This window comes from Notolepis coatsorum, assembly GCF_963971535.1.
Source record: "Notolepis coatsorum genome assembly, chromosome: 4".
In the NCBI taxonomy this organism is placed as follows: domain Eukaryota; kingdom Metazoa; phylum Chordata; class Actinopteri; order Aulopiformes; family Paralepididae; genus Notolepis; species Notolepis coatsorum.
The window spans coordinates 176,206,713-176,230,762 of record NC_140168.1 but is presented as its reverse complement, the minus strand read 5'-3'; the positions used below and the strand labels follow the sequence as shown (position 1 = coordinate 176,230,762).

The 24,050-nt window shown below is 45.8% G+C and overlaps 1 protein-coding gene across 1 annotated transcript in view; it reads left to right on the top strand.

The window, feature by feature from the left end:
• Nucleotides 1–4,914: 4,914 nt before the first annotated feature.
• Nucleotides 4,915–24,050, top strand: part of prkd4 (protein kinase D4) — a gene marked incomplete at both ends in the record, with an annotated part of 69,957 nt that continues 50,821 nt past the window's right edge. Inside the window, 5 exons of the mRNA XM_084312164.1 lie at nucleotides 4,915–4,933; nucleotides 5,683–5,798; nucleotides 20,590–20,728; nucleotides 22,686–22,817; nucleotides 23,791–23,945. Of these exons, the coding sequence (XP_084168290.1) occupies nucleotides 4,915–4,933; nucleotides 5,683–5,798; nucleotides 20,590–20,728; nucleotides 22,686–22,817; nucleotides 23,791–23,945 (561 nt within the window). The remainder of the gene's footprint in view (nucleotides 4,934–5,682; nucleotides 5,799–20,589; nucleotides 20,729–22,685; nucleotides 22,818–23,790; nucleotides 23,946–24,050) is intronic.

Sequence of the window (24,050 nt, the reverse complement as noted above, 5' to 3'; positions counted from 1 at the left end):
AGTGGCTTTAGTGGGAACATCAGTATTTCCACTAGGCTACCTTGAGCCTGTTGTCTTGGAACAAATGGAATTTTCTCACATCATTGGAAGATTCTTTCAATTGTTTTGAGGAAAATCTGATATTAAGACTACAAGATGAAATTACTAGACAAGATGTTTTCTTGCAGAGCACTGTCTGAGCTGTGGTGTAATGCAGCCGGTATGGAGACTGGCTGGGCGTGGAGGAGTCAGAGAAACCGGGTGATACACTCTTCATCTGACATGGTTGATGACGACAGCATGGATCTCATTGTGAAGGGGCCAACCTGGTGTATATTTTATTAAAGGTTCAATAAATAAAATACTTTTCAAACTGATTCTGTGTCATGTAAATCTTTTTTAAATTTTTTAATGTTATGATTATTGTTTAAAGGGGCTATAGATAACATTCAGACACTAGGTGTCGCACTACATTTACATTTAGTCATTTAGCTGACGCTTTTATCCAAAGCGACTTACAAGTTCTGTGCGACAAGACAGCAAGAAGGGTATAACTCTATCAGCTGAGTAACAATGTTCATCAAAGTGTTGCGTGTTACAGTGTAGGTTAGTTTATTAGGACAAGTGCATGACATTAAAGTTAGTCGGGGTTAGATTTTTTTTTTTTATCATTTCAGATAATGGTTGAAGAAGTGAGTCTTTAGTCGACGGCGAAAGATTGGACGGGATTCGGCTGTCCTAACTGGGATGGGTAGTTCATTCCACCATTGTGGGGCAAGGACTGAGAATAGGCGGCTTCTCTTTGATGACCCTCCGGGAGCTTGGATAGGAGTAGATCTGAGGCGGCCAGAAGATGCAGAGCGTAGGGGTCTTGAGGGTGTGTAGTTAGAGACCATTGACCGGAGGTAGGCGGGAGCGGTTCCCTTTGCCGCACGGTATGCTAGGTCGAGGGCCTTGAAGCGGATACGTGCAGCAATGGGGAGCCAGTGCAGGTCCCTAAGAAGTGGGGTGACATGGGCCGACTTCGGTAGGTTTGAGATCAGGCGGGCCGCTGCATTTTGAATGAGTTGAAGAGGCTTGGTGGCAGTGGCCGGGAGGCCAGCTAGCAGTGCGTTGCAGTAGTCGAGGCGGGAGATGACTGTTGATTGGACGAGGAGTTGGGTGGCTTCTTTTGTCAGGAAGGGGCGTATCCTTCTGACGTTGCTCAGGAGGAATCTGCAGGTTCTGGTTGTCGCTGCGATGTGAGCAGAGAAGTTCAACTGGTCGTCGAGGACAACACCAAGGTTCTTGGCGGTCGGCGACGCGGTCACAGCTGCATTCTCGACTGTGATGGAGAGGTCGGTCAGGGGGGAGGATTTGGCCGGCAGGTGGAGCAATTCTGTTTTGCTTAGGTTCAGTTTGAGGTGGTTGGTCGTCATCCAGGCGGAGATGTCGGACAGACAGGCCGAGATCCGCTCAGAGACGTGGATATCTGAGGGAGGGAAGGAGAGGAAGAGTTGAGTATCATCGGCATAACAATGATATGAGAAGCCATGAGACGTGATAATGTTACCCAGTGATTTAGTGTAGAGGGAGAAGAGAAGGGGTCCTAGGACCGAGCCCTGGGGGACACCCGTCCGGAGGGGGCGGGTGGCCGACAGAGTCCCTCTCCATGACACTTGGTAGGAGCGGTCATTGAGGTATGATGTCAGCGCAGATCCAGCCACTCCCATTCCTGCGAGGGCCGCGAGGAGGATCTGATGGTTGACTGTGTCGAAGGCTGCAGATAGATCTAGGAGAATCAGGACAGAGGAGAGGCCTTTCGCTTTTGCTAAGTGAAGTGCCTCTGTGACCGCAATGAGGGCCGTTTCTGTGGAGTGGCCAGTCCGGAAGCCAGACTGATTGGGGTCTAGGAGGTCATTCTGTAAGAGATAAGCAGTAAGTTGGTTGGATACAGCACGTTCAAGTGTTTTAGAAAGGAAGGAGAGAAGAGAGACAGGGCGATAGTTGGCTATGATGGTGGGGTTCAGGGTTGGTTTTTTTATGAGGGGCGTGACTCTGGCTTGTTTTAGGGAGGTGGGGACCACCCCCGAGTTGAGTGAGGAGTTGATGGTTGCAGTTAGGAATGGGAGGATGTCCGGTGCTATGGTCTGGAGGAGTGGGGAGGGTAGCTGGTCCAGCTGGCATGTAGTCGGACGGTTCGACGTTACCAGTGTCAGGGTCTCGGCTTCTGTAATGGGAGAGAAAGATGACAGAGTGAAGGATGAGGTTCTCGATTCAGCGTTTGGAATGGGTGGGGGTTGGGAGAAGGAGCTGCGGATGTTCTCCACTTTTTCCTCAAAGAAGATCGCAAAGTCTTCGGCAGAAAAAGATGAGGGAGGAGGAGGTGGGGGGGGAGTGAGGAGGGAGGACATGGTAGCATGCAGTTTGCGAAGATTCTTGGCAGAGGCCTCGATCCTATGGTGAAAGAAAGAAGCTTTGGCATTAGTAATGCTTTTGGAGAATGTTAACAAGAGGTTGTGATATGTGTCGATGTCAGCAGTGAGGCGTGACTTTCTATACTTCCTCTCAGCCGCTCTCAGGACCTGTCTTTGTTCTCTCACTGCATCCGTCAGCCATGGACTGGGTGGGGAACGGCGGGCAGGTTTAGAGCACCAGAATGTATCCAATCGGGTGCCTTCCAAGTGGGGAAACGGGAAGTAGGCAGGGCATAAAACGAAAGCAATACTTTTATTCTGTACCTTTTAAAAAAATTCTCCGGATGTATTTTTAAATGATTAGGTGATGAGATTCTGACGAGTTCACAAGAGTTCATCTGCTCATGTTTTTCTCTTGAGATCAAATTTTATTGCCTATATTTATGTCTTTCTACTCCCCCTCCCCCATGCTGCTATGACGCCCACATTTCCCCAAGGAGATCAATAAGGAATATCTTATCTTAAGAACAATAGGTGACATTTTGGGGGTAACTTGTCGAAGGAAATTGTGTGTTTGAGCGTGTGTGTCTGCATGTGTTCCTCTGTGTGTGTTTGTGCGTGTATGTGTACTGTATGTGTGCGTGCCTGTGTATTTGTGTGCGTGTGTGTATGCGTGCCTGTGTGTGTGTGTGTGTTCACACAGAGGGCTGTTGACGGTAAACTACATCTTGTGGTCTTTTTCTCTCCGAGGTTAGTGAGCCACTATACAGCTCTCGTTGACTTCCTGTCTCACGACAGCGCTCGGCCCCACCAAAGGAAATCAAACCCACCAGTGAACTTCTAAAAGAGTGCAGACAGAACAAGCGAGTGTTCATCGTGTCCTGGTCCCACTGCTGAGGCCGAGACACTGACGGCCTGGTCCCACTGCTGAGGCCCGAGACACTGACGGCCTGGTCCCACTGCTGAGGCAGAGACACTGACGTCCTGGTCCCACTGCTGAGGCAGAGACACTGACGTCCTGGTCCCACTGCTGAGGCAGAAACACTGACGTCCTGGTCCCACTGCTGAGGCAGAAACACTGACGTCCTGGTCCCACTGCTGAGGCAGAAACACTGACGTCCTGGTCCCACTGCTGAGGCAGAGACACTGACGGCCTCCTGGTCCCACTGCTGAGGCCCGAGACACTGACGTCCTGGTCCCACTGCTGAGGCAGAAACACTGACGTCCTGGTCCCACTGCTGAGGCCCGAGACACTGACGTCCTGGTCCCACTGCTGAGGCCCGAGACACTGACGTCCTGGTCCCACTGCTGAGGCAGAGACACTGACGTCCTGGTCCCACTGCTGAGGCCCGAGACACTGACGTCCTGGTCCCACTGCTGAGGCCCACTGCTGAGGCCCGAGACACTGACGGCCTGGTCCCACTGCTGAGGCAGAGACACTGACGTCCTGGTCCCACTGCTGAGGCAGAGACACTGACGTCCTGGTCCCACTGCTGAGGCAGAAACACTGACGTCCTGGTCCCACTGCTGAGGCCCGAGACACTGACGTCCTGGTCCCACTGCTGAGGCAGAGACACTGACGTCCTGGTCCCACTGCTGAGGCCGAGACACTGACGTCCTGGTCCCACTGCTGAGGCCCGAGACACTGACGTCCTGGTCCCACTGCTGAGGCAGAGACACTGACGTCCTGGTCCCACTGCTGAGGCAGAGACACTGACGTCCTGGTCCCACTGCTGAGGCCCGAGACACTGACGTCCTGGTCCCAGAGACACTGACGTCCTGGTCCCACTGCTGAGGCAGAAACACTGACGGCCTCCTGGTCCCACTGCTGAGGCAGAAACACTGACGGCCTGGTCCCACTGCTGAGGCAGAAACACTGACGGCCTCCTGGTCCCACTGCTGAGGCAGAAACACTGACGGCCTCCTGGTCCCACTGCTGAGGCAGAAACACTGACGGCCTGGTCCCACTGCTGAGGCAGAAACACTGACGGCCTGGTCCCACTGCTGAGGCAGAGACACTGACGGCCTCCTGGTCCCACTGCTGAGGCCCGAGACACTGACGTCCTGGTCCCACTGCTGAGGCAGAAACACTGACGGCCTCCTGGTCCCACTGCTGAGGCAGAAACACTGACGGCCTGGTCCCACTGCTGAGGCAGAAACACTGACGGCCTCCTGGTCCCACTGCTGAGGCAGAAACACTGACGGCCTCCTGGTCCCACTGCTGAGGCAGAAACACTGACGGCCTGGTCCCACTGCTGAGGCAGAGACACTGACGGCCTCCTGGTCCCACTGCTGAGGCCCGAGACACTGACGGCCTGGTCCCACTGCTGAGGCCGAGACACTGACGGCCTCCTGGTCCCACTGCTGAGGCCGAGACACTGACGGCCTCCTGGTCCCACTGCTGAGGCAGAAACACTGACGGCCTCCTGGTCCCACTGCTGAGGCAGAGACACTGACGTCCTCCTGGTCCCACTGCTGAGGCAGAAACACTGACGGCCTCCTGGTCCCACTGCTGAGGCCCGAGACACTGACGGATCTCATGGATTCTGAACTCACAGGTACAAGGTGTCTCTCACTTCTAAGTCTCATTTTAATTCACGCCGGACATTTCCGTGTCTTTTCATAGCTGGAGGATGTCCTGAACCCGTCTCCGCATCATGGAGAGCCTTGTGTGAGGACTGCTCCATGAATACATGCTTAATAATGAATCGTGTCGAAATAATATTGTTCATGTGTTCTAAATGCTTAATATTGAATCGTGTACAGTTCTTTATCTAAATAAAAAAAAAGTACTTATGTACCTTAGAGAGACTATTATTACCTTGTATATGTGTTTCATTACATTCATACCAATTATTCGCCTGTTCTATTCTCCATCCATCTATCATCCATAGCAACACTTTTGTTTTCCTATTGCTAGGTTTTTAGTGAGTCGTTCCTTATCTTCATTGGGGGAAGTCTGGGAGTGTTGCCTATTTGGATTTTATGGTGGTTTTTGTTTTTGATCTTTTCTGATGTTTCTTCTTGACCTGTACAAGAAGACTTGTACAGCCCATGGGGGCTATTCCACGTGATCTTTCGGGGCTATACAAATACATTTGATTTGATCCAGAATAATCTATCTCACTATCTATGTGTGACAAAACATTGTGAAACCTAACTTCAAATGTCACTGACTGTTTTTTCTCATACTTAACATCTTCCCCCCGTCTCCCCCTGTGGTAACAGTGACCCCTCCCACACCCCGTGGCCCCCGTCAGCCCCCCCACTCGGCTGGCCCCACCGCGTGTGTGTCCCCCCCCCACAGGGACGGTGCTGGTGCAGTTTCAACTAGGCCTGTTCAGAGAGGTGGTCCAGGTCCCTGGGGGTGACGTCAGCTATCGCCATGCCAAGAGGTTAGCCTCTGACATCATCGAACGCAAGGTAACAGATAAGATAAGATATTCCTTTGTTGATCCCCTTGGGGAAATTCAGGCAGCATGAGGGAGGGGAGATACAGGTACATGTGATAGTAGAAGACATGATACAGCTCATAAAACTATTGTACAGTGGAGAAGTAACAATAAAAATAGACAGTGTGTAAACTATAACACTATAATTAACTCTGAGTATGCACAGATGGGCAAGGAGGCAGTGTAAATAGGTCAATGTGCAGATGAGGGTCTGTATGCCCTCTAAGTTATATTAGCCTTACAATAAATATAGTTACAATATATATATAATCTGATAATCTAATATCTAATCTAATTTATATGTAATCTAAAAATGCTAAATATATGCTCTGATTGAGTAAATATACAGTATATACACATAAGGTGCAGTATGCATAAGGTATGTATGCCGTGATCTACTTTATTCATTGTCCATTTAGGTAGTCCGTTTAGGTGGCAGTCAGACACACTGATAGAAGTTCCTAGTTGTGTTTAAGTAAAAGATCACAGACCAAAATGCCTGAACTGGGAACCAAACAGTGGCTTCATGCATACTGTAGATGCCTTACAAACTGCAACACCTAGGAAAGATACATGAACGATTCAGGTCTATCAAGATTCATAAGAATTTGTTCTTACTTGAGCTGCCTGGTTAAAGGTTACTCGCACAATCCCCTGTCAATCAAGAACAAATGAAGATCATGCATCAGAAGGTGCTTCATGAAGGCAGCTATTGAGGGAGGTTTTTGAGGGTATCTGTGATTTGTGGCTTTTGATGGGACACCACGTGTTGTCACTCATGTAGATAAAGTGTTTTAGTAAGTATTTTGTCAAGTTCAAGTTTGTGAAAATCATATTTGTCACATATTAGGTACATGTACATTCTAATGAAATGCTCGGTTCTGTATGACCCTCCTGAGATTGTGCGTCATACAGTAAAAAGGTAAAAGAGTAAAGACCAAACACTATACCAAATAATCAAATATACAATATACAAAACTAAAATGTACAAAATGCAAAAAAACGAAATAGATAAAATAGATGTAAAATATGGTGTAATGTTTAAAAAGGGTTTGAAGTGAATGTTTAAAGAGAGTGTGTGCATGTTGTGTGCATGGAAGTATAATGGTTGTTCAGCAGCAGTCGTACAGGCTCTGCTCTGGCAGTTTGGGCTGTTGTGTAATAATAGATTCGATTAGATTGTGTATCCTTAAACTATGGCTTAATTGACCTACTGTATCTCAAGCCCTGCCCTCTTTTCTTCATCCTCCAGCTGTAGTGAATATTGTACTATTCTTTATTCAATTTGACAGTCGGTTGTCGACTACATACAGATGTTGAGACAACTTTTAGGCTACTGTACTATATATATGGCACTGAATCATAACGTGAGTTAGACATTATGATGTTCCGGACCTTTGCTATACCCCTCAGGTATAGACTATAATATCATAGAATGAAAAAGGTAGATGAACTTATATAAAGCCATCTGTGCATTCTTGCAGAAAGATGGACATTTTACAGTATTCATAGAATACTTAGATATAGTCAGCTTTATTTTAGTTTACAAAATTGTGAACCTTTTGACATGGTCGGATTAATATAGAGGCTTTGAATGAATTGCAGGTGTCACTCTTTTGTCTGGAGTAAAGAAAATGTAATGGGTAGAGTAACTAATTACTTTCCCCAGGGAGGGGATCTGGGGGAGATAGCGTGAACCTCCGCACGCGTTATGCAGAAGCAGCTAGTGACTCCACATGTATCGGAGGAGGCACGTTGTAGTTCTACACCCTCCCCAGACCGATTTATTAGTTGATTTAATGAAAATATAAATAATTATAAATAAATAAAAAAACATTGCTTCTCACATGCAATAATGCAGAAGTATCTTTTGAAACCTTGTACTTATCCAGGAAATTACTAATTGTAAGTATGGAAGAAAACCTACAAATCGACTAACAAAGTCTTGGCCATCTTAAGACCAAACCAACCGATAAATTGAATTAGAGACTCTGCTGAGTCATTTAGTTTTTGCATTTTACCAGGACTGTGTGCTCAGCATTGAACCTAACTAGCCAGCGCCTGGCGACCGGTGGTCAAGGGCAGGAGTATTTACTAGGGATGTTCGATGTTGGCTTTTTTACTGATATCCAATATATTGATATTGTCCAACTCTTAATTTCCGATACCGATATCAACCGATACCGATATATGCAGGGTTTCCCTCCCAAAAAAACGGAATAATTTCAGGTAATTAACATACATATCTCTTGTCATGGAATTAACACAACATTATGCATACTTTTGACAATACATAAAATAAGAATTTGTTCTTACTTGCTTGCCTGGGTAAATAAAGGTTAAATAAATGTTTAAAAAAAATTATAATAATAATAATTTGAAAACCAATAATTTCCGATATTACATTTTAATGCCAATAATATCGGTAGGCCGATAATATCGGACATCCCTAGTATTTACCCAGCATGCATGTCTTTTTCATGGTGTGGGAGGAAACCTATGTGTGGATACCAGGACCTTCTCGCTGTGACAGCACTGTGTTGACATGCGGGAGCAGCCCTAGTATTAGCTACAAAGGGATGTGAACACATTATTTGCCTTGAGTAACGGCCACACTTTCCCTTGCCTCCAGTGTACAATCTCTTAATGCGACAGTGGCTCAAGAGGTAGAGTGGTCGTCTGGTAGTTGGAAGGTTCCCGGTTCGATTCCCGCTCCTCCCGGGCAGCGTGCCGATGTGTCCTTGAGCAAGACACTTAACCCCTAACTGCTCCCGATGAGCAGGTCGGCACCTTGCATGGTCGCCTCCGCTGTCAGTGTGTGAGTGTGTGAGTGAGTGAGTGAATGTTGTAAAGCACTTTGGATAAAAGCTGTTATATAAAATGCACCATTTACCATGTTTTTTTTTTTTTGATCAAATTTTTTTTATTATTAATTACATGAAACAGGACAACACAATAACCACAGTAACAAAAAACATAACTTTCACAGGAGAATAACAAACAATAATAATACAGAATAATAAATTATAAAGATAAAAAGAAAAAGAAACAGCGTCCAACCTATCAAATATAGATGGCTACTTCAATAACAAAAAGGGTCTTCAAAACATGGCAACCTTTCCCCACCTTTACAAAGTGGAGTGACTTAAAAGATTGTTTATGAGAGTGTTGCCGCAGATTTACTGTAGATAGCCTAGGTCCCTTACACATGTTCAAGACTGCCAAACTTGCAGAAGGTAAAGTGTAAGAAGAAAGAAATTCTTCCTCCAAGTTGGTTGACAGGTCAATCAGTCTGTCAATATTAGTCTCTTGGGGAGATGGCATGTGAGTTGTCATATAGCGCAGAATAGCTAAATACCAACCCCCCCTAAAATCCCCCCAGTCAAAGTTAAGAAGGACAAGACAAAAACCAAGACAGACAAGACATTTCCTCCTCCCCCTCCCCAGAGACCGCCGGACCCCCCCGATCAAGCGCCCCAACCCCGCTCAGCCGCACACTGCGGTCTTTACCTTCTCAGCTGCTGCGAACCACAGGTCAATTCCAGCCTGCCCTACCCCGATCACCCGGGCCGTGGATATCTCAAGATAAATCACATCCAATAGAGTTAGGGACCAGTTAATCATTGTAAGCTTCTCAGGCTCCTTCCATCTCATTGCTATTAGCTTCTTCGCTGCTGTGACGCCCGCTAGGACAACCCTTTTCAGTTGTACGGACGCGGGTAGTGTCGTTATATCGTTCAGGAGTAGCGTAACAGCTGTGAATGGGATAGTTAAGCCACACAGATCTGAAAGTTTGTCCGTTATTGACCTCCAGAAGCGGGCCACTGGTGGGCAATCCCAATACATATGCATATAAGTGCCAGTGGCCTTTTGAGAGCACAAAGTGCACCGAGAGTCGGTTATCAGTCCCATAGCAAATAGCTTCCTAGGTGTAAGATAGGTCCTATGAATATAATTAAAATTAATTTGCTGGTGATTGGGGTTGCGGGAAGATAATGCCACATTTGCCCAAACATCATCCCAGTCAAACTCGGGGTCCAACTCCGGTATATCCACACGCCAGATTGTATCCAATGATAAATTTTTATACGTGGATTGAATTAAGAGCGTATAAAAGTCGGAGACAAACCCTCTGGATGTCGTCCTGTCCACTATGAGCCTGAGGAAGGGGTGTGGGTGCAAGGCTTGAGCCCACGGTACGCCATGCGCCCTCAGTGCTGACCTTAGTTGAAGGTAAAGAAAGAAGGACTCGCCGGGTAGATCATAAAATTCTCTTAAGTCCTGAAACGCACGGAGGCCGTTCTTATCATAAATATCCTCCAGAGTATGCACTCCCCTCCTTTGCCATTGAGGAATATTAACCGGCTTGTGTCCAACAAGTAATTGCTGGTTATTAAAAATTGGAGAGTCCAGGTGCCAAGGGCATTTAACCCCACACGACCTCTGTACATTACGCCACGTTTGGATCACGTGAGTTATGATCGGTCCATACCTCAGCCGGCATTTCGCAATAGAGACAGTGGAGTACACTACATCCTGTAATCTTAGCGGAGACACCGCCGCCGCTTCTAAGGAGCGCCACGATACAGCCTCTACAGGGTCTAGCCAGCACATCAAAGGTCTCAGTGAAAAGGACCAGAAATACAGTTTAAAATCAGGGATTGCGAGGCCCCCATCTTGTTTCCTACGTTGAGTAGTAGCCCTTTTGATTCTCGGGCGTTTGTTATTCCAGACAAACTTAGATACCATCGATTGTACCTTGCGCCAGTGGTCTATTGGAGGGGGCAGGGGGAGCATTGAGCTAATAAAATTTATCCTAGGCAGGATGTTCATTTTGATTATGGAAGCCCGGGCTTGTAAGGAGTTAGGAAGGGACGACCACCTGTCTAGATCCTGGCGTATTTTATCATAAGTACCCGTGAAGTTGTACTTAGTAGTTTGGTTCAGCGTGGGGAATATCTCTATGCCCAGGTATTTGAAATGTTCTACTATGGGGATATCAGCTGGTAGTCGTACCGCCTTGGCCAGTTCATTAAGAGGTAGGCAGGCTGATTTGTTCCAGTTAATCTTAAAACCTGACAATTTACCAAAGTCGTCGATTATCCTCAATAATTTTGTGGCCGACCGGGAGGGGTCGTCCATGAAAATCAGCAGGTCATCCGCATAGAGAGCAATTTTGTGTGGAGTATTGTTGACCATTATGGGGACGATGTCCTCCGATTGCCTAATAAATTGGGCCAAAGGTTCGAGGGAAAGCGCGAACAGTCCCGGGCTCAGAGGGCAACCCTGTCTAGAAGATCTGGAGACTGGAAAGAGTGTGGAACAGTTTTTGCCTGTCAGTATCATCGCAGACGGCGAGGCATACAGGACTTTAATCATATGAATAAAACTCTTTCCAAGACCCATGACCTCAAGTACCTTCCACAGATATGACCACTCAAGTCTGTCAAACGCCTTCATGGCATCCAAAGACAGAACTGTGGATGGAGTTGTATTGTCTTTACTGTTATCGATTACATGCAACAGCCTCCTAAGATTATCTGCAGCCAGACGCCCCGGGATAAAACCAGTTTGATCGCAGTGTACCAATACAGACATAAATTTCTGCAGGCGACGGGCCAGCACCTTGGCAAACACCTTTAAATCGGCCCCGAGAAGACTCAAGGGTCTATAGCTACCACAATCATTGGGATCTTTGTCCTTTTTGAGAAGTAAAGAAATCAACGCCATATTGACATCTCTTGAGAACTCCCCTTGTTCGATAGCGTAATTGATCATATCGAGCATCAATGGACCCAGTTGGTCCCAGAAAGCTAAATACACTTCGGGTGGAATACCATCCCAGCCTGGCGCCTTACCCCTCTGCATTTCAACAATAGTCTCCCTCAATTCTACGAGAGTAATCGGTCTCCCCAGTTCCTTGGCCTCTTCCTCAGAAATGTGGGGTATCTCAAGCCCGCCAATGAACGATTCAAATCTAGAGTCATCCAGATTACCCTCTGAGCTATATAACTGTGAGTAAAACTCTTTAAAAGTGTCATTGATCTTTTTCGAATCAGTAGTGACTGCACCCTGGCTCGTCCTAATCGAGGGGATATCTGAGAAATGATCATTTGATCGTATTTTCATTGCCAATAGATGGCTAGGTCTGGAGCCGTGAAAATAGTAATTTTGTCTTGTCCTGTGTATCAAAAACTCAGACTGTTGTTTAAGTATGGAGTTTATTTCTTTTTTGACTATCTTACGTTGTGTGTTTAGTCGTTCATTATAGTCAGTTTGCAAGGATGCGTATAGGTCCGCATATAATGATTCCAGTCCTTCTAGCTTTTTTGACCGGGATTTTCGCAAATTGGAGGCAAATAGTGTGACATGACCCCTGATGAATCCTTTCAATGCGTTCCACAGGACCCTAGGGTCTTCTACTGTGCCAACGTTGATCTGCAAAAATTCAGCTAGTTTACTCCTGAACTCAGAACAGAAGTCATCGTTCTTTAGCAAGGTCGAATTAAAACGCCATCTGGGAGCTCTTGCGGAGAGCCTGCCAAAGGTTGCCGTAAGGAAAATCCCCTTGTGGTCTGAGAGAGCCAAGGGAACCAATGAGACATCGAAACTATCAAACATATTAGGGGACGCGAATGCATAGTCAATTCGAGAGAAGCTTTTGTGTCTGGCTGACAGGTGAGAGTAATCTCTGAGGGTGGGGTTGCATAAGCGCCAGAGGTCTGAGAGCCCCGTGTCTTTGGCCCACATCCTGAGGGCCTTAGAGGCCCGTTTCTGGTCGCTCGTTTCAGAGGGCCCAGACCTATCCATCTCCGCATCCCAGCACGCATTAAAATCGCCACCCACAATGAGAGCGTATCCATTAAGTTCCAACATATTCTTCGTGATTGTATTATAGAACGCTGAGTCAAATGTGTTAGGAGCATACAATGCTATTATAGCCATCTTCCTATGCAAGAATTCAACTTTTGCTATAGTAATCCTTCCCTCCGTGTCCGACCATACATCCAAGATTTTGATATCAAGGTTACGTCTTGTAACTATGACTACTCCTTTCGTCTTATCATCGGCTGAGGATGCGGAGATAACGTGATATTGCCGATTTGCCAGTCTTGACACGTCACCTACCATTAAATGCGTCTCACTAAGGAGAGCAAGGTCAATATTTCTCCTCTTCAATAGCCAAAGGACACTGGCACGCTTGTGTGGGGCGTTAAGCCCTCCTGCGTTCCAAATTAAAATATTCAATTTAGCCATGGTCGAGCTTGTATAAGTGCGTAGAGAACATACCCGTGCAGCCAGGCTGAGTACAGAGGTGCCGATCCCGGCGGGCCCGGACGGTCAATCCCAGGAGTTCAGAGGAGGAACACTTACACATATATAAGACAACAGTACATAGAACACATAAAAATACCACCCCAGCTACAACCCCCCCTCCTTCTACTCTAAACCCTAACCCACCCGTCCTACTATAAGTTCCTCTATACCCACTCTCCAATCCCCACCCTATGCCCCACCCACTGAGGATGGTCATCTTCCTATCACTTCCCACTAGAGACATGGATCAATAAGACGCTTCCCACTCCCACCCCCCTCTAGATAAACCCCTGAGTAAACCCCCACTAGTCCAATAAACACAAATAATAATAAAATAAAATTCAATAAAGATATCGGTCGAAAACCACCTGAGCCCTGGCCCCAACATGAGAAAACCATAATGGTAAAAATAGCCATTATTAATTAATAACTCCGCATCAACCTGCAGCCCTCTATTTCGGAATCTGCGCTTCAACATCACATTGTTATAGCCCAAAAAGGTATAGGAAAATTCAATACAAAATTAAATTAAAGCATCCCAGCCGATAGTCTAAGGCAGGTTCGGGTCACAGGTTAATTGTGCAAAATTGTGTGAACAGTGTCAATTAAACAATGACAAAAAAAGGAGGAAGGAAAAAAAAGGGTTATGGTCAAAGTGCACCCCTTTAGCCGTCCCTCTGATCAGGCACAACGGCTGAAATGACCCAACCTATGTAAGATTAGAATTAAACACAATCATTCATTAATCAATCCGGGGATGGTAATAGGCAACACCTGACACCACCTGTCATCATACATTGTTTCAATAAAGATATCGGTCGGAGCAGTTAGTCCAAGGTAGGATCGAATCACATTTAAATTGCTCATTCAAATGCCATTAAAACATATAGGAAAATTCAATACAAAATTAAATTAAAGCATCCCAGCCGATAGTCCAAGGCAGGTTCGGGTCACAGGTTAATTGCTCATTCAATTGCCCTTAAAACAGCGACACTAATTATTATATAATTACTCAGCATCAACCTGTAACCATCTACCCTGGAGTCTGCATATTAATGTATCAACGTTATAGCATAAGTGCCTCACGGAAAATTCAAAACAAAATTAAGGCTTGTCAGTAGTTAGTCCAAGGTAGAACCGGATCACATTTAAATCGCGCATATGGATGACATAAAAACAGCGACAGTAGGAAAGAAAAAAGAAAGGAAGAGAGGGTAATGGTTAGAGTGCAAGCCATATAACCATATAGCCATTAAGTGCAAGCCATACCCGACCCAACCTGTTATCAAATATTGTTTATGCATATTCAACCGACCTTGGTATCTACTTTGGATCACCAAAGCTCAAAACAACCTGGATATAAAAATAAAAAGCATACCAGAAGTTAGTTAGGGACTCGGTCACTCTTGAACTGTGCAAACCAATGTCCCTTTGAACAGCAACAGCAACCAAAATACGTAACCATTAACGAATGTCTCAGCGCAGACCATAGTCGAAGCCCGCTGGCTAGCCCGAGGCTAGCGCGTAAGCTAGTGACGAATCCGGATAGCACGTTAGCCTACTATGTACATTGTTCAGCTAGCTCGTTAGCTTCCAAAGAGGCGATACACAAGTACGACCATGAGGTCAGCTTTAGCAAGTAACAGAAGTCATTGGGAAGCCCCGCTAGTTGGATGGGCAGAGGACAGTTAGCATGTCTGGGCATGACAGCAAGTGTTTGTGAATAGTCGACCTAATCAATGTATATAGGCCCAAACCGCCAAGTCACTCACCCTCCATAGATATCAAGCAACAGACTCGGGTGTCTTCGCGAGATATTCCTTCGCTTTAGCCAACGACCAAAACAAACGCTGACCACCGACCTTCTCCAACACAGATAGTTTCGCGGGAGCGAATAACGTGGGCCTCAGGCCTAGTCTCCATAGCTTAGTCAGGACCACCTTGTACTCGGCTCTCTGAGCTTGAACCTCCGGTGTAAAGTCCTCGAAAATGGCCACTTTGTGATCGCCAAACCTCAGAGTACCCCTTCTGGTACGAGCCGACCGCATGATGATTTCTCTCTGTTGGAGTCTGTTCAGCTTGACTATGATGGGCCTCGGTTCTTTGTTCACGCCGGGAGAAAACCTGCCCGCTCTGTAAGCCGACTCACAGATAGGAGGCGAGGGGAGGACGTCCGTCCCTAGTATCTTCTGCAGCAGTTCGGGCATGGTCTCAGAGAGACGGCCTTCACCGCTGGTCTCCGGTACTCCAACAATCCTGACGTTGTGGCGTCTATCCCGGGACTGCATCTCCTCCATCGCCGACTGTAGTTTGTTGACTTCAGCCTGCCTAGCCAGCAGGGCGGATTCAAGACCCGCCATCTTCTCACATTGTGATGATACCTCCGTCGTTAGCATGGCTAGTTCGTTAGCATTAGCCGATGAGGCAGCGTGAATCGTCTCCATCTTGTCTGTCAGCGGGACTACCGCCAGCCGTATTTCTTCTGATATCTCACGACGGAGGCTGATACAGAAATCCGCCAGCACTTGCTTCTGTGCTTCAGCGATGCGTGCCTCAGAGTCTGCGTGTACTTTCTTCTGTGCTTCAGCGATGCGTGTCTCAGATTCTGCGTGTAGCTTGGTCATGACCAAGAGCACAGCTTCGCTTAACTCCCCGACAGCGGGAGACGGTACGGCCATGCTCGGCGGTGTCGGTGTCGTGCCTAACTCTTTCATGGCTCTGGTTTCCACCCCCGCCATCGTAGAAAGTCGAAAAAAGTTGATGAATGTATACTAAACACGACGACCTAGCAAACAGATAAAAAACAAATAAAAATAAAATAAAGACTAATGGGGAGAAACGTATATTCAGCACGGTAGAAGGGAGCTCATGTGAAAACACGTCTACTCCATGATCGCTCAGCTCCGCCCCCGCCGCACCATTTACCATGTTAATGCCATCTGACACTAGTGGCCTCAATACTGAGTCAGTCAGAGGGGATGTGCGGTCGGCAGGCATCTTCCCCTTCCAACACACACACACACACACTCACACACACACACACACACACACACACACACACACACACACATACAGACACACACACAGACACACACAGACAGACACACACATACATTACACATACAGACACACACACACACACAGACATATACAGACACACACACAGACACACACACACATACAGACACACACACACACATACAGACACACACACACACACACACACACACACACACACACACACACACACACACACACACATACAGACACACACACACACACACACACACACACACACACACACACACACACACACACACACACACACCACGCTCACTTCCCCTTCGATCTTTGGAACCATTTCCAGCCAACAGCCCTGAAGAGTTTATTTGTGTGTGTATCTCAGTGCATGTCTGCAACACGCTTGTAGGTTACCACCATGTGTCCAGGGTATCTGCAGGGCATTACAAAGTCTTAAAACTTATTAAATTAATAATTTTCAATGTAAGGCCTTAAAAGGTATTAGAAAATCATACATTTCATGTGCACAGGTATAAAAAAAAATTATAAAAAATATTTAAAAGCCCGGCTGACTAAATATATGAATCGTTTTTTAATTCAAGTCGTGATTTGCCTTACTTTGCTGCTATCTTTTTATGCTTGTTTTATATGTAATTTTAGGAAATGTCTATTGTTCAATGTCTATTGTCTAATGTCTTTTGTGTTGTTTGCGGAGTTTTTATTTTCTACTTGGTATCTTGTATTTTGTATTTATTAGTTACGTTTTGGTCTGTATTTCTTATTTCTTATTATCTTGTCATTATTGTTATTGTTGATGTTGTGTTGTCAAAAAAATTAAAAATAAATGTTATCACAAAAAAGAAAGGTGCTATACAAATACAGTTATTATTATTATTATTATTATTATTATTATTATTATTATTATTATTATTATTATTATTATTATTATTATTATTATTATTATTATTATTATTATTATTATTATTATCTCTTGTTTATGTCATGCATGTACACATGGATTCGCTGTGTGACGGGCTGTTGCTTGTATGCCAAGACCCAGGATGTGTTGTCAAGTACAAGCAGGTAGTAACACGCACAGTGTCTGGCAGCGTGGCTACATGGGTAGAGCTCCGGACACATCGCCTTAGAGTTCATGGTGTAGATCAAAAATGTATGTTACTTTTCTACCAATCTGTATTAGAGAGTCTCATCAGATACGGTATTACAGCTTGGTTTGGTAACCTGTCTGTACAACTAACGTCCAAACTGGTCCGTCTGATGCAGACTGCATGGAAGATCATAGGGGTGAAACGTCACCCATCCCTGCAGTCTATTTGTGAACAGGCTACTCTAAGGCAAGCCAATAGAATAGTCTCGGACCCCTCCCATCTCTTACATGCCGAGTATGAGCTACTGCCCTCGGGGAGGAGGTTTAGAGTTCCACGCTCTAGACTAAATAGGTTTAAAAACTCCTTTATTCCGATCTCAGTTAAACTTTTAAATAGTGCCAGATGAATGGCAATTATCGAATAACTGATATTTGGTTGTTATATTATTGATATTCGATAACCGATATTTGGGTATACTATTCTAATGTGGTGTTGCCAGACATCCTGCTGTGCAGGTACTTTACTGTATATTTTATATTGTGTATCTCCTCTGTTTGGAGTCAGTTGTGTTGTGTCATGTCTGTATGTATGTGTCTGTGGCTGTAGTGTGGGTGTAAGCCCAAGGCAAATTTCCCAGCTGATGGGACAATAAAGTGACTCTTGACTCTTGACATGATTGACCCATTTCCTTCCCCCCCCCCCCCTTTTCATCTTTTCATCTTTTTTTCATCTCCCAATTTTGTCGTCATGCCAATTCCATTCCTTATCGTTGTGCATTCCTACTGTCGGTAGACTACCACATGCTGCCCTACTGTCGGTCTGGGGAGGGTGTAGACTACCACATGCTGCCCTACTGTCGGTCAGGGGAGGGTGTAGACACCACATGCTGCCCTACTGTCGGTCTGGGGAGGGTGTAGACTACCACATGCTGCCCTACTGTCGGTCTGGGGAGGGTGTAGACTACCACATGCTGCCCTACTGTTGGTCTGGGGAGGGTGTAGACTACCACATGCTTACCTACTGTGGGTCTGGGGAGGGTGTAGACTACCACATGCTGCCCTACTGTCGGTCTGGGGAGGGTGTAGACGACCACATGCTGCCCTACTGTCGGTCTGGGGAGGGTGTACAGTAGACTACCACATGCTGCCCTACTGACAGTCTGGGGAGGGTGTAGACTATCACATGCTTCCCTACTGTGGGTCTGGGGAGGGTGTAGACTACCACATGCTGCCCTACTGTCGGTCTGGGGAGGGTGTACAGTAGACTACCACATGCTGCCCTACTGACAGTCTGGGGAGGGTGTAGACTACCACATGCTTCCCTACTGTGGGTCTGGGGAGGGTGTAGACTACCACATGCTGCCCTACTGTCGGTCTGGGGAGGGTGTAGACACCACATGCTGCCCTACTGTCGGTCTGGGGAGGGTGTAGACGACCACATGCTGCCCTACTGTCGGTCTGGGGAGGGTGTACAGTAGACTACCACATGCTGCCCTACTGACAGTCTGGGGAGGGTGTAGACTACCACATGCTGCCCTACTGTCGGTCTGGGGAGGGTGTAGACTACCACATGCTGCCCTACTGTCGGTCTGGGGAGGGTGTAGACTACCACATGCTGCCCTACTGTCGGTCTGGGGAGGGTGTAGACGACCACATGCTGCCCTACTGTCGGTCTGGGGAGGGTGTAGACTACCACATGCTGCCCTACTGTCGGTCTGGGGAGGGTGTAGACTACCACATGGCTCCTCTGATACTTGTGGAGTCGCCAGGCGCTTCTTTTCACCTGGCAGCGAGGAGTTTCACTGAGCCAGTGTAACTCGCACAGAGGTTCACACTATCTCCACCAGATCCCCTCCCTGCTGAACTGACCGACCAGTAGGAGTCGCTGTTGCAACGACCAGTTGACCACACTGCCAACTGTGTTCGTAGGCACGACTGACTAAGCCAGAGGTACCGCTGCTGGGAATTGAGCCTGGGTCTATGCAGTGGTAGGCGAGTGCTTAGACCTCTACACTACCCAGACGCGCCCCTGTTTCACATCCCCTTTGATGTCTCATCTCTCTGTCTTTCCCTCTCTCTCTCTCACCCATACACACACACTGAGGCCACACTGATCAAGCAAGATATAAACATTATACCTAGCTTGTGAAGTTATGGAAAAGTCATGGGAACGTTTTTAAATTGAAATGGAAAATAAGTGTGGGAGCCCTGTGTTCGGATAAGATATCCCAGAATATTACATTGAAGGTCCTTCTTAAGTCTTCTGCTCTGTGGCTCGGATTAGCCACAGTTCCTGAAGATGTTTGCATCACTTCCTGTAAATTATTGACTATTTTATTGTATCCGTCTGATCATGACGGTGACTGAAGGTCCCCTCCCACTCTCTCAGCTTCCACCAGACCTCTCCTGCTTGCTGTCTGGTTGTCGGCTTGTCAGCGTCTGTCTCTGGCTGCTTTGACGGACGGCAGGGCGGAGAGGCGGCTGGAGAGATTAGCCGGCTGTGTTCGGTGATGCGCGTCTGGCAGAAAGTCACAGCTAAAGTAGTTATCTCTCATCTGATCTCAGACCAGATCTTGTGCCGGTCTGCTAATGATGAATATCAGGGATCACTCTCAGTAACTGTCAAACTAAATTAATGTGTGCAAAACCGTGCCAAAGCCCTGCTTGATATAGCACGTTGTTTAAATTTTTCCTTTCGGTCTGACGTTTGGTTGGAGGTTTAGTAACTTATTATACTGTGAATTTCTCCAGACTCAGGCGACTGGGTGGCGTAGCGGAGATTGCGCTCATCACCAATGCAAGAGACTCCGGTCTCGACTCCCCGAGTCGGCATTGCCTGCGGCTTGGGCCAGTCGTCACTATCTCAATTGGCAGAGGTGGCGGGTGGAAAGTCGATGGGTGGTAATCTGGACGTTGTGGACAGCGACTCCTACAGGTCGGTTGGTGCGCCTGTACAGCAGAGACAGGATGTATCGGGGGCAGCGTGAGCCTCCCACACGTTACTCCTCGCCACTGAGAGTCCACGCTGTCTGGTGAAAAGATGCGACAGGCTGCCTCCTCGTGTACCGGAGGGGACACGTGATGCAAGGCTTCTATCCTCACTACAGCCGACCAGTGGGAGGCATAGTCTAGCAACGTTCAAGACCGGGGAGGGGAGAATTGGCAATACGAAATTGGGATGGGAGAAAAATAGAAAATAAGGAGAAAAAGTGGATAAAAAAAAAAAAAATCTCCAGACTCTCTTGGCAGAGCCTGAGGTGTGGCCCAGTCATAGGCACACCTGTGTACCAATATCTCCTCCTTCATGTCTCACCAGGCTCCAAACTGCACTGTGGTCGGCGCCGGGGAAAAGATCCTCCTGTTCCGACACCAGCCCGGCCCGGGACACCTGCTGCACCGCCTGGCGGACCAGGATGCACTGCAGGACGGCAACCTCATCGAGGTCATCCTCTCAGGTCAGAAGAGGTCAATTCATCCTTTTCGTGGTCCTATCATGGTGGTAATAGATTGAACTACACTTGGAAAGTGTAGCCTCTTTTCCCACATGAAAATCATGAAAATCGTGGAAAAGTTATGGTACTATTATGTGTTTTCCTGGTGCCTGTAAATGTTTTAGAAAATCATTTTCATATCCACAAACATTTGAAAAAGTCCTGGAAATTTTAAATCATAAATGGTCATGTGTTAGTCATTTATTTTGGTTGGTCCTCACTGATGGAGAGGTGCAACAAACACTGGTATTTGTACATTTTTAAGGCCCTTATAGGTAAGCTACCTCCTTAAACTACATCATTATTGGTTACCTACCTCCTTATACTACATCATTATTGGTTACCTACCTCCTTATACTACATCATTATTGGTAAGCTACCTGCTCATACTACATCATTATTGGAATGGGATTTTGGAACCTATGGAACCCGTTCTAGTAGGGCTGCGCGATATGGCAAAAAATCATATCGCGATAACGATATGATAATGTTATCATATTTCTCGATATCGATAATTATCGGAATTGTTATAAGTAAAAACAACAGATGTATGTTTATTTTGCAGCAATTCTTTGTCGTTGCCGCCATCTTTAGTGTTACATCCCCTCACACTCCAGTTCTCAGGCTGCAGCGAAAGTAAACCGGCTTCTCTGCTGGCTGTGGCTCCAGGGGAGTTGAACAGTTCTGGCTCTGCTAGTTTATTTTCGATCTTTTGGCGCTTTTTTGGTGGACAAACCACCGCACATGTGCACCGTGACTTGTGACTGGAGTCTAGCTCTGCTAGCACACATAGCCTACTGTGTACAGACGGTTTCAAACTGTATTTTAAATTAGAAAGCAAACTAAATAAATGGACAAGAGAAAAATAAATCTCAATTTGGTCAGTATTGTCATTTGGACAAGCAAAGCCATTACTTTAAGTTGCAGGCAAGAAAGACAAGTCTGTCCACTGTCTCTGGTTTTAAAACTGCCCTGTTGCAGGTCACAATTTTGTTTTTTTAATTAAACATTTTTATTTATTTTGTTTGATATATTTTTTTATCGTTATATCGCCCAGCCCTACGTTCTAGTGACTGGCTGGTCCCCTGAGTTTGCTCTGAACAGGGTAAATCTGCATTTTGCTATGATGCCCCTCTAGCTCATGGAATGAACTCCAACAGTCAGCTTGAGATTCTCTCTGTTGCAGAGTTTAAAACCTTGATATCCAACCGTTGTCAATCAAGTTGTACATGTTTTAATTGATTGTTATCCTTACTTGTCTTATTGTTATGAGTTTATATTCTGTGTGATTGTATATACCTTTTTTTGCTTAACTCTGTATGTACACTCGACGTGACTATAATTGAGGGAAACCTCAGTTGCCTTTCGAGTTTAAATAAAGGTTTCAAATTAAATTTCACAAATTAAATGTAAATTAGAAAATGTAAATTACAGGAGTTGTAAGGTGAAACTGTGTGGTGGTTGCTATTTCCTGCACCATTCCAACTCCTACCCACAGTAAAGCTTGTGAAGTTATGGAAAAGTCATGGGAACGTTTTTTTATTGAAATGGTAAATAAGTGTGTCAGCATAAGATAGCAGAATATTACGTTGAAGGTTTTAACCTCCTGCTCTATGGCTCAGATTAGCCACAGTTCCTGAAAATCTTTGCATCACTTTCTGTAAATAATTGACTATTTTATTTTACCTAATTTAATATTTTATTTAATTGTATCCTACTACTTATTGTTACCATTCTTGTATTCATTGTTGCTTCTTAATTGTGCACTGTTGAGTCTGAGCTCTAAACACAAGAATTGCATTACCTGCAATGCCCCTCAGCCTGTATTGTTGTGTATTTGACAATAAAGAACTTGAACTTGAACATTATATATATATTTCTTTTTTGAACCTCTCTTTCTACTCATTTTAATCTGAACCAGGAACAGCTACTTTGACTGAGCTGAAGACCCGCCCACACTCCCTGGTGGTCCAATCGTATCGCACACCTACCTTCTGTCACCACTGTGGAGAGATGTTGTGGGGGCTGAAGTGTGAAGGCAAGCCTGCTTACTGTCACTCAGAGCCACCGTATCCATGACGCTGTACTTCACTACGGTGTACTTGACATTACAATGTACTTCATTACGGTGTATTTGACTCAAATGTACTTGACTACGATGTACTTGATTACGATGTACTTGATTATGGTGTACTTGACTACGATGTACTTGATTACGATGTACTTGATTATGGTGTACTTGACTACGATGTACTTGATTACGATGTACTTGATTATGGTGTACTTGACTACGATGTACTTGATTACGATGTACTTGATTATGGTGTACTTGACTACGATGTACTTGATTACGATGTACTTGATTATGGTGTACTTGACTACGATGTACTTGATTACGATGTACTTGATTATGGTGTACTTGACTACGATGTACTTGATTACGATGTACTTGATTATGGTGTACTTGACTACGATGTACTTGATTACGATGTACTTGACTACGATGTACTTGATTACGATGTACTTGACTACGATGTACTTGACTACGATGTACTTGATTACGATGTACTTGACTACGATGTACTTGACTACGATGTACTTGATTACGATGTACTTGACTACGATGTACTTGACTACGATGTACTTGATTACGATGTACTTGATTACGATGTACTTGATTATGGTGTACTTGATTATGGTGTACTTGACTACGATGTACTTGATTACGATGTACTTGATTATGGTGTACTTGACTACGATGTACTTGACTACGATGTACTTGACTACGGTGTACTTGACTGGTTTCTATTTTTGAAATAGAGATCTATAGTGTCCCAGTTGTTGCCTCAGTTACTGTTGTCTGTTTCATATCCATATTTTGTCTCATCTCTCTCTCTCTCTCTCTCTCTCTCTCTCTCTCTCTCTCTCTCTCTCTCTCTCTCTCTCTCTCTCTCTCTCTCTCTCTCTCTCTCTCTCTCTCTCTCTCTCTCTCTCTCTCTCTCTCTCTCTCTCTCTCTCTTCTCCAGGTTGTGAGCTAGACTTCCATAAGCGCTGTGCCTTCCAGTTGCCCAGTGACTGTAGTCGTGTGAGGCGTCAGGTGGGCCCCAGCGTGTCCCTCTTCCCCCCCAGGAGGCCCAGAGCGCGCTCCCTCTCCACCCAGGCAGGGGGCAGTCTGGAGGAGGTACCGCCACCTTTACGTTGTACAGGCCGGTTAGGCTTTTAGAAATTATCATAATTCAAAGTACCAGTCTGTTTAACTCATTCAGCGCCAGGGGTCACTGTCTAC